The 11,410-nt window shown below is 50.3% G+C and overlaps 1 protein-coding gene across 1 annotated transcript; it reads left to right on the top strand.

Annotated features, from left to right (window-relative positions):
• Positions 1-4,210: 4,210 nt before the first annotated feature.
• EAH_00027000 (GA19319, related) lies at positions 4,211-9,181 on the top strand (the record flags this gene model as incomplete). Its single annotated transcript, XM_013396476.1, has 8 exons — positions 4,211-4,214; positions 4,553-4,941; positions 6,044-7,016; positions 7,204-7,310; positions 7,535-7,646; positions 7,869-7,954; positions 8,184-8,785; positions 8,923-9,181. The coding sequence occupies 8 exons, from the start codon at positions 4,211-4,213 to the stop codon at positions 9,179-9,181; spliced, it is 2,532 nt and encodes an 843-aa protein (XP_013251930.1).
• Between the last annotated feature and the right edge of the window lie 2,229 nt (positions 9,182-11,410).

Consider the following 11,410-nt stretch of genomic DNA (forward strand, 5'->3'; position numbering starts at 1 on the left):
CCCTCGCGCTCTACCGACTGAGCTACATCGGCGACAACGCCAAGCCCCAAACCCTAAACCCTAAACCCTAATACCATTACCCTCAAGCGGATTACCAAAGCAGTGGCTTCTGATAGTGTCGGAAATCTGCTGTGCGTGATCTTATTTAGGCAACACTCGAGACTGCTTGGTGCTGCATCCTGTCTCCCCTGATCCTGTTGCTGCTGCTGCTGCATGCAACGTGTACATCTCGATGTGGGGCATCCGGTACAGTAGGATTTTTCATCTCTTTCTTCTCTTGTATTTACCGTATCTTGTGTATTGGCTTCAGCTCAGCAGCGAACGCTGCGCGGGCTGTGATGGTGCTGCTGCCGTTGCTGCTGCTGCTGCTGCAACGAGTTTAGGGTTTGTGCATGCTCAACATAGCAACCACACAGCGCAGCAGTTCGTCAAGTGGGAACGGCTACACTGGGGAGGGGCGCCTCTCTGGGGAAGAGAGACAGCTTAAGCCCTGCCGTGGTGCTCCTTCAGTTGCATTGGGAAGGGCTCTGCTGCTTCTCCCTTCTCTGCTGTTGCTGCTGCTGCTGTCGCCGTTGATGATTGGAAGGCACCAGACGGATACCGCAAAGGCGGTTTCGCCCGCATTTGCTGCAGCTGTTGCTGCTGCTGCTGGTTCTGCTGAGCCCCACTACCTCATGCGGTAGCTGCTACTGCTGCTGCTGTGGGTATTACCTCGCAACCACGCCGCCTCTCACTTTCCTACAGCACCAGTTAGCAGCACCAACAGCAGCATTAGCAGTTGCGCCTGAGGATGCCGTTGCGCATATTCCTACACTCGCTTTTGTTTCTGTTTCAAATTATCTCAGCTGTGAGCAACAGTGGGAGCTGCTGCTTGCAGCTGGCTGCCTAATACCGAATATATTAAGATTGAAGGCCTGGAGTTTAGCGGCATATGCACCACAACATTTCAACAATTTGAATGGGAAGCAGAAAAATAAGATGAACAGCCGACGACGGGGCTCGAACCCGCGACCACGAGGTTAAGAGCCTCGCGCTCTACCGACTGAGCTACATCGGCGTCGGCCCCCGCGAAACCATAATAATAATAATTAATAATAATAATAATTAATAATAATAATAATAATAATAAATAATAATAATAATAAGAAGAAGAAGAAGACGAAGAAGAAGAAATAATAATAATAATAGGCCTCTGAATAAAATATGAAGGCAGCGGCTTTAAGCAGTTTTATTAGATGCAGAAGATGCTGCAACATATCACCCCACACTTCAAGATAGGGTGTCTAGTAGTGGCGTTTGTGCTGAAGTTTGCGTAGCTCGTAGATTAATAATTAATAAATAATTATTGGGTCTCTCCCTCTGCTGTACGCATGCTCAAAGAGCAAATGAAGTAAAGACATTTGCTGTGTCTAGCCCCAACAATAATAACAGGAATGCTATCGCAGCCACTGACTGGTGATACACCCTAAATGCAGCCCACTGAGGCATCTGCCCAGAGGCATTAAAAGGGTTCGCAGCTGTATATACACGAAAAGCTCGCTTGAGCGTGCGCTTTAACTTTATCTGCTGGCATCTCCAATAGGTTAGGAGACAGACGCTTCGTTATCGAGAGGAGCATCAGAAGCAAGTAGATATTCATACACCAATTCCTGCTGTGAAGCAGCATGTTGCTGCCTGCTGCACATCCTGCAGCAACTGCTGCTTCCAAGCAGCACTTAACGCCTCGACTTGCTGCACCCAAAGCCATTTTCAGCATGTGCAGAGACACTGTAAAAGGCTCGTAGATGCATCCCTGACCTTCAAGCGATGTGCGCACAAGTTAATAGATCGGCTAGCCTCCGAGGCAACCTGCTACACTGAAACCCTTATGCATATAGAGATGCTGCTGCTGCTGCTTTGTGCTGCTGCTACTGTCGGTAGAAGCCGCAGCTTCGGCCTAAGGAAGCAAAAAATAGTGGATCCCCAAAGCTCGTGTTGGGGCCCTGCTTGTTGACTAGCCAGATCTCCAGCTAGCTAGCTTGCTTCGCTAGCTGGCTGCTTCAAGACAGCTAACTGGCAGCAAAGTGCGGCATCACCCCACACCGCAGCAGAAGCCTGCTTCGCGATGGCTAGCTAGAGGCAGCCTCTAGCTACCCAGCTGGGCTGCCTGGAAAGCGCAGCTAGCTACCTACCTACGTGGGTGTCAGGGTAGCTAGATAGCTAGCTAGCTAGCTAGTTGGCTAGCTAGCTAGTTACTAGTTGGCTAGCTACCTAGCTACTAGTTGGCTAGCTAGTTGGCTAGCTAGCCTGCTAGTTAGCTAGGGGGGCAGCTAGCTAAATGTTAGGCTAGCCAGCTGGTGAGCTAAGTAGTTGGCTAGCTAGGCGTGGGTATGTGCTTGCCGCTGAGAAGGAGAGCCAGCTAGCTGGAGAGACAGCTAGCTAGCTCCCGTGCTGCCTAATAGAGCTGCTTGCAAGATATCAAAGCAGACAGCAAACCTGCAGCCCCAACAAAACCATCGCTGAAATTGCGTCGCAGCAACATCGGCGTTACACCCGCCATGTTTGCTGCTGCAGGGATGTCGCCTGCAGCAGCAGCAGCAGCAGCAGCACAAGCAGCAGCAGCAATAACGAAAACAGCAACAGCAGCAGCAATAACGAGGAGAGCAACAACAGCAGCAATAACGAAAACAGCAGCAGAAGCGGCAGCAGCAATAACGAAAGCAGCAGGAGCAGCAGCAACAGCAGCAGCAGGTGTAGTAACAGGAAGCAGATGCAGACCCTCAAACCCAGAGGCAAAAGAAGAAGTAAAGAGATACAGAAACAAACAAAAACAGAGAGAAACATAAAAAACATAAAAAAGAAGTAGAGGCGCGGAGACAGCAGAGGGATAGACAGAGACAGACGCATAAACGAAGAGACAGATATGATAAACAAATAAATTAGTTAATTAATAAAAATAAATAAATAAAAGCACAGAGACCAATGATATTAATAGACAGAGACAGCTGAGAAGAAGGAGAGACAGACAGAGAGACAGAGAGAGAGAGAGACAGAGCAAAATAAGACAGAGATAAAAATATAAAGAGATATTAATAGCAGCAGCAACAGAGACAGAGGCAGAGAGCAGCAGATAAGCAGCAACAGAGACAGAGAGCAGCAGATAAGCAGCAGCAGAGACAGAGACAGCAGCAGATAAGCAGCGAGAGAGATATAAAGAGAGACAGAGACAGATAAAATAAGCAAAACAAAACAAACAGAGACAGAGAAGGAGACAGTGAAGCAGATAAAGAGACAGTTAACAATAAACAAACAACGTACAGCACTGCTTCAGCAGGTTTAGCTGCAGAGCTCTGCGTTTGTGCTGCAGCTGCAGCTCCGCTGCTTCTGTAGCTTTGCCCATATCAGGCTCTTCCTCCCCTTGCTGCTGCTTCGTTGCTGCTGCTGCTGCTGCTGCTGCTGCGCGCAGCCGCAGCACCTCGCAGTACACTCCAGCCAGCAAAGCCATCAGCCTGCAAAAGCAGCAGCAAAAACCCCGACAGCAGCAGCAAAGTCAATAGCAGCAGCAGCAGCAGCAGCAGCAGCAGCAGCAGCACACACAACGCCAGTAGGCCTAACAATACCAGCAGCAGAGGGTGTAGCAGCAGCAGCAGCAAACCCAGCAGCAGTGGGTGTAGCCACAGCAGCAGCAGCGTCAGCATCAGCACAACCACCGCATCATCATCCTCATCATTAGCAGCAGCACAAGCAGCAGCACACGCAGCAGCAGCAGCAGCACACGCAGCAACAGCAGCATTACAAGCAGCATAACAAGCAGCATAACAAGCAGCATAACAAGCAGCATAACAAGCAGCATAACAAGCAGCAGCAGCAGCAAGAGCAGCACCAGAAGATGCCGGAGACTTTCGCGAGGGTTTGTGTATTGCGAGTAAAGACTCGCAGCTTAGACAGCAGAAAGGCGTTGTCAGACAGCCAGTACAGCAAGTATGAAAGCCGACATACACCCTGCAGCAGCTGCATTCAGAACAACAACAACCTCAAACCCTAATATTGTAAACCCTAATCATCTCAAACCCTAATGTTGTAAACCCTAATTGTCACAAACCCTAATAGAGAACGAAGAAAAGCTTCAGGTGCAGCAGCAAAGAAGCCACACCTAAACCCTAAACCCTAAACCCTAAACCCTATAGCCTAGAACTTGCGACGACGAAGGCATCCTCCGCTGTCAGCGTGCATGAGTAACAACCAAGGGTTTAGGGTTTAGGGTTTAGGGTTTGTGCTACCTGAATCTTTCTTTCAATGTCTGTTTCGGGTGTCTTTGCTGCAGCAAGCTTCAGCAGCTCCGCATATTCATTCACAAACTTTCCTAGACGAAAAAGCTTGCGGCTATCAGCGCTTGTTCCTACACGCAAAGATAAGGGTTTAGGGTTTAGGGTTTAGGGTTTAGAGTCTTCAGCATAGAAAAGGTGGCGATACCCTCTACAACCCGCTCTTGAGCAAGCCCCGCGCTGCTGCAGCAGAGGCATCAGCAATGATGCTGCAGTTTACAAATTAGGGTTTAGGGTTTAGGGTTTAGGGTTTACTGTAGACAGCAGCAAACTTCTCCGATATCTTCGAGCTGCTCGAAGCCCACGCCAACAGACGGCAGCCATACTGCAGCGCCTTTGTAACTTTGTCGCGACCCTCTGCAGCAGCAGCAGCAGCAGCAGCAGCAGCAGCAACACACAGGGGACAAGCGTGAAGGCAACCACCGGCGTATGCAGCAACAACAGAGTCACAAAAACAGCAGCAGCAGCAACAGCAACAACAACTGCAACAACAGGAGATAGCAGCAGCAGCAACAACAGCATCGGCAACAGCGACAGCAACAAGCGCTACAGCAGCAGCAGGAGCAGCAGCAACAGCAGAAGCAGCAGCAGCAGCACCTGTCTTGTTGAGGAAGGTGACGAGTCTGTCTACATCTGCGTAGGGGGCTTTTTGCAGTCGTGATAGCTGAAGGTCCATCTTGCTGTTTGCTGCTGCTGCTGCTGCTGCTGTTGTTGTTGCTGTTGTTGCTGCTGCTGCTGCCGCTGCTGCTGTTTTTATTCCTGTTGGTGTTGCTGCAGCGTCTTCTGCTGCTGAGGTTGCTGCTGTTCAAATGTGTGGGGTCGCCCGCCGTTGAGGTGGCGAGACACCTGGCGAGGTGTTGACGCAGCAGCAGCAGCAGAATGGGGTGTACAGACAGTAAAGGTTAGACAGCAACACAGCGAAACAGCTTCTCTTTGAATTGTTGCTGCTGCTGTTATTACCGCTATTGCTGCTGGCTGCTGCTACAGTTGCTGCTGCTACAGGCGTTTGTTTACACAGACACGCCCGACCGTTACGCCTCCTTCCGCTGCTGCTGCTGCTGCTGCTGTTGCTGCTGCTGTTGCTGTTGCTGTTGTTATTGAAGCTGCCTACACCCTTATTAATTGAATGTTATACTCTTAATGCTATTTTAATAAGGCCTCGAAGGGGCGCCTCTTTGCTGTTGCGGTCTCAGCAGCAGCAGGAGACACCGTCGCAGCAGCAGCAGCAGCAGCAGCTGCTGCTGCTGCTGCTGCTGCTGCAGGTGTTGCTGCTGCTGCTCTGCTAGAGGGCTCTGCCCTGGGCTGCTGCTTGCTGCTGTCTCCGAGGCATATTGATATTTGTTTCTCGCAGCTAATTTAATTTTTGACTGTTAATATTAAAGAAATAAAACAAAGTGCTGCTGTTAGTTGTGTTGCTGCTGCTGCTGCTGCCGCTGCAGTGGTTGCTGCAGCTGCGTACGTCCCAGGGCTCTTGCGGCTGCCTTAGCAGCAGCAGCGGCTGCCGCTGCATGCTGCAGCAGCAGCAGCACTTGTGTTTCTGCTCCAGAAAAAGGAGTTTGTTGTTTATTGACTATCAGCTTGCGGTAGCAGCAGCAGCAGCTGCTGCAGCAGCAACCACAGCACTTGCTGCTGAGCCCACCACACGTTCCCTTCCCCCCGCAGCACGGGGCTTAAAAGAACAGCAGCAGCAGTTGCAGCAGCAGCAGCAGCAGAAAACTGCTATTTGTTAGGGTTTTCAGGCTGAAGACGTTGGGCCCGTGACCTTGGCTGCTGCTGCTGCTGCTGCTGCAGCTGCTGCTCCTACGGGTGCCCTTCGAGGTGCTGCTTGTACTGCTCTCTCCTTTCTCTATACTACTACTGCTGCTGCTGCTGCAGCAACAGCAACAATGGGCCGCTCCCCCTCTCCTGTAGCCAGGAGGCGCTCACGCAGCCCTGCTGCTGCAGATCGTAAGAGGCGACACCGGCGCAGCCGCAGCCGCAGCAGCAGCAGCAGCAGCAGGCGCAGCAGCAGCAGGAAGCACCACCGCCGCAGCAGCAGCGGAAGCGCGCGACACCGCGTTAAGGATCGTGGGGGATCTCGGGGGCGCAGCAGCGCAGCAATAGCAGCAGCAACAGGCAGCAGCAGCAGCAGACAGAATCGGCGCCGCAGCCGCAGCAGCAGCCCTCGCAGACGCAGCAGACGAGATGTAAGTCGCAGCAGCAGCAGCAGCAGATTCAGACGTCCTTTGCGTCGCTCTCCTTCAGTGCAGCGTCCTTCTGCTGCTGGAGGGAGAGGGTTTGGTGCTGCAGCATCTAGGGGCACATATGGTATGGGCAGCAGCAGCAGCAGCAGCAGCAGCTTCCGAGCGACGAATGGATCTGCTGCTGCTGCTGCTACTCCCCCTGTCTCTTATGGATACGGTGCACGAAGAGGGCCTCCTAATCTGCTGCCGCCGCTGCCAGCAACAGCAGGCTCAGGGTTAGGCATTCGTAGTGTGGGGCCGAGCAGCAGCAGCAGCCCTTGGGGTTTCGGCAGCAGCAGCAGCAGCAGCAGCAGCAGCGCGGGATGGTTCAGCAACGTGCCTATACACCCCAATGACCCTCGTGCTGCTAATAGAACCAACTGGAGAGGCGGGTCTCCGCCCCCAGAGTTTTTCGCTGCAAGATTAAAGTTAAGAGGAGACATGCAGAAGGCTCAGGAAGATAGAATGTTAAGAAGAGCTCAGAAAAAGGGTTCGCCTCAAACCCTAAACCCTAAACCCTAAACCCTAGGCGATCTAAACCATAAGGGAGCTGCAACAGACACGAGCAAACACACGCAGGCATACGATTCATTACTTGGATACCGCACCTGTAGAAATTATACAGGGTTTTGGGTTTAGGGTTTAGGGTTTAGGGTTTGGGGTTTGTGTGTCTTCAGCGGCTCGGCGGCAGCAGCTACGTGCAGTAAACCGCGAGAAGGAGCCGCCCTTCTTGCTGCGCGTTTTTTGTCGTTTAGACTCGCAGCATTCAGTAGAAGAGTTTAGGGTTAGAGGCCAAGAGCCTGTTCAGGATGAACTGCAGGTACACCCCAAATAAGGGTTTAGGGTTTAGGGTTTAGGGTTTAGGGTTTAAGGGATGGGAAAGGGGAAGAGGGGACGGGAAGAGGGTAGGCGCAGAGACACACCGTTTAGGGTTTAGGGCTTTGGGTTTAGGGTTTAGGGTTTAGGGTTTAGGGTTTAGGGTTTAGGGTTTGGGGTTTGGGTTTTCAGGTGTACGCGTGGATGGACACACGCCTGCGCGAAATTTGTTATTTAATTAAAGACGTCTGTGCAGAAGCGAGAGATAGAAAAGCGCTGTGGCAGTTTAGGCTCTGCTACCCCGGTAAACCCTAAACCCTAAACCCTAAACCCTCAGCAGATCCTATACCCTAAGCCCTAAACCCTGAGCAGATCCTAAATCCTAAGCCCTAGACAGAGACCCTAGGTCATACACCCTAAACAAACCCTAAACCCTCAACTAATCCAGAAGACTCAGCGGAATGAAGTCGTGCCCTAGGGTTTAGGGTTTAGGGTTTAGGGTTTAGGGTTTAGGGTTTGCTTGCAGATAAAGAAGGGCAAAATGTATTTGCTGACGTCGGTTTGCTGCACTCTATCATACCCGATCCCAAGGAAGACTCTCGTACCCTCGCGGTAAACCCTAAACCCTAAACCCTAAACCCTAGCTGAGTTGGGTGTTATGTTGCTGCACGCCCGCAACCCATTTCAGCATTGTTTGCCTCCCCCCCAAACCCTAAACCCTAAACCCTAGCGGAGAAGAGTCTGTCTGTCTCTCTTTCTTTCTGGTGCGTCTGTGAAGTGTTTGTGCTGCTCGAGGGTTTAGGGTTTAGGGTTTAGGGTTTGTGGTTTGTGGTTTATGCAGGACGTGAAGTTTCAAGTAGGCGACTTCTTAGTGTTATCGATTTTAAGGAAGCAGAGCAGCAGCAGCAGCAGCAGAAAGCTTGCCCCACACCCTGACCCTAAGCTGAAGATGCAAGAGGGGTGGGTATACACCCCAAGGCCTTCTGTGCTGCATCAAGCGCTGCCTTATGCTCCTCCTGCTGCTGCTGCTGCTGCTGCTGCACCTGCGGCGGCGGGGGCAGCGCCTCCTGCTGCTCCTGCTCCTGCTGTGGAAGCAAAAGGAAGCAGCAGCAGTGCTGCAGCTGAAGACGCAGCAAACCAAGACACAGATATGGTTGTGGATAAGGAACCTGCTGCAGATGCTGCTGCTGCTCCTAAACCAGCAGCAGCAGCAGCAGATGAAGACACAAGCAAGCAGGCTGCTGCACAGCCAACGGAGGATGCAGCAGCAACACCAACAGCAGCAACAACGACGAATCAGCAGCAGCAAAAGGAGAAGCAGCAGCTGGAAGGTCGTTCAGAGGAGCAGCAGCAAGAAGAAGAACAGCAGCAGCAGCAGCAGCAAGATGAGCAGCAGCAGCAGCAACAGCAACAAGAGGGAGAAAACCTGGTTAAGTCGCCAAGGTACGGTTGTCTGTATTTGCTGCACCGTATAGACAGTAAGCTGCTGCAGCAACAGCAGCAGCAGCAGCAGCTGCTGCAGCAACACCATCCCTGTCTGCATCTTTGCTTCTACTGTTGCTGCTGCGGTGTACGTGCAGCGAGGAGCAGGAACCCGCAGAAGAAGAAGCGGCTGTCGAGGCTCCTCAGAAGAGCAGCAGCAAGAAGAGTAAACCAGTCGTTGCAGAGAGCAGCAGCAGCAGCAGCAGCAGCAGCAGCAAGAAGGGAAAAGCAGCTGCGTCGGAAAGCAGCAGCAGCAGCAGCAGCAGCAGCAGCAGCAAGAAGGGGGAGGAGGCTTCTAAGGCAGAGGAACCTTCTACGAAGCGGCGCTCAGCTCGCCTCGCCAAAGATAAAAAGTAAGTGCAGCAGCAGCAGCAGCAGCAGCAGCCGCAGCAGCTGCAACAGCAGCACTTACAGTAGCAGCACGTGCAGCAGCAGCACGTGCAACAGCAGCAACTGCATCAGCAGCTGCTGCAACAGCAGCTCCTGCTGCAGCTCCTGCAGCAGCAGGAGAAATATGCAGCCTACAGCGGGAGCAGCAGCGCGTCTTCATGCTGCTGCTGCTGCGGAAGAAGTGCTGCAACAGCAGCAGCAGCAGCAGCACTCTGTTGCAGCGTCTTCATTGACGTCGAATTTGCTGGCAGCAACAAATACACCACCCAACGCAGCAGCAGCAGCAGCAGCAGCAGATGCAGGTGCAGCAGCAACTGCTGCTGTTGCTGCGCAGCGTATGGAATTCACATTTATCTTGGCATTTAAACATGACTGCTGCTGTTGCTGCTGCTGCTGTTGCTGCTGCTGCTGTTGCTGCTGCTGTTGCTGCTGCTGCTGTTGCTGCTGTTGCTGCTGCTGCTGCTGCATTGCGGGGATGAGGGTCAGGGTATTACATCGAGAGAGAAGCAGCAGAATAAACAAATAAACAAACAAACACACAAATAAATAAACAAACAAATAAATTAATAAATAAATAATAAATAAACAAATAAACAAACAAGCAAAATAAATAAATAAATAAATAAATAAATAAGAGACCTGTCAGCCTTTATAGGAGAAAAATACATCTTTAAGAATATCTGTTTAATATATTATATATACAACTAGAGATATAATAATAATATATTATATATACAAATAAAGATATAATATTATATATACAGGTAAAGATATATAAATTATGTAATATACTATATTTACTAATACAGACGGGCATCAACAGACTGAGAGGGATGAAGCAACAATGCAGCAGCAAACGCGGCATGAGCAGCAGCAGCAGCAGCAGCATGAGCAGCAGCAGCAGCAGCAGCATGAGCAGCAAGGGCTGCATAGCTGCTTCTGCATGCATTGAGGGATCGGCCGCACACTTTATTTTCTTTCGACTGTATGCAGTGCTGACCCTTGCAGCAGCAAGTGCAGCAGCAGCAGGATGAGCAGCAGCAGCAGCAGCAGCAGCAAGGGCTGCAGCAGCAAGTGCTGCAGCAGCACTTCATTATTAATTACATTCTTTGTCTTTATGATGTTATTTATATTAATTATTTTGTTATATCTCCCTTTCTTATTCTTTTATTATTATCCAGTTGTCTTTACTTTATTATTATTTATTATATTAATTAATTAATCTTTAATTAATATTTAGTTCGTCTTTATTATTTAATTATTGTCGTCTTCATTCTTTATTTATATTTATTTGTTTTATTAATACTTCTTCTCTTATTTATTTTTGTGCGCTGCACTTTCTGAATAGAGATAATAAACCCTAAACCCTAAACCCTAAACCCTAAAAGCTGGGCACACACTCAGCTTTATTTAATTCGTGTCTTAATTAATACTTCTACAACATAAACCCTAAACCCTCATAACACAAAACCCTCTCTTACGCAAACCCGTTAGGGTTTAGGGTTTAGGGTTTGTGAGTTGTATGTTGACGCACCAATCTCAAACCCTAAACCCTAAACCCTAAACCCTAAACCCTAACTATGTGTGGAGGGCTCAATATCTTCGTTCCGCTGAGCTGCGCTGGTCTTGCAATTAGGGTTTAGGGTTTAGGGTTTAGGGTTTAGGGTTTGCTGCTGCCTCAGACAACGCCGGCTACCTTAAATAGCTCTTTTTTGATTTTTATGCTGCAGATGATTTAAATAAAATACAGAGAAGTAGAGAAAAAGGAAGAGAGACACAAGACAGCAGCAGCACCACCACCAGTAGCAGCAGCAGCAGCAACAGCAGCAGCAGCAGCAGCAAATCGAGATCGCTGGCTTAACCACCCCACCCCACTCTCAAACCCTTCAGAGGGTTTAGGGTTTAGAAATTAAGAGCTCTGATACGAAGCTCTGCTCCGCCTGTATGCAGCCAATACTAGCAGCAGCAGCTGCAGCTGCTGCTGCTGCTGCTGCTGCAGCAGCAGCAGCTGCTGCAGCTACCTTTATCTGCATGAGCGACAGCAGGCTAATATGGATAAGGACAGAGCGTCCTTCTGTCTTTCTTTATTACTCCCTCTGCCTTTTTCTTGTTGGCTTCATTCTGCTGCTGCTGCTGCTGCTGCTGCTGCAGTGGCAGCAGTCGAAGCAGCAACAACCGCAGCAGCAGTAGCAGCAG

Source organism: Eimeria acervulina, genomic scaffold (assembly GCF_000499425.1).
Source record: "Eimeria acervulina Houghton genomic scaffold, Eah_scaff229, whole genome shotgun sequence".
Taxonomy (NCBI): domain Eukaryota; phylum Apicomplexa; class Conoidasida; order Eucoccidiorida; family Eimeriidae; genus Eimeria; species Eimeria acervulina.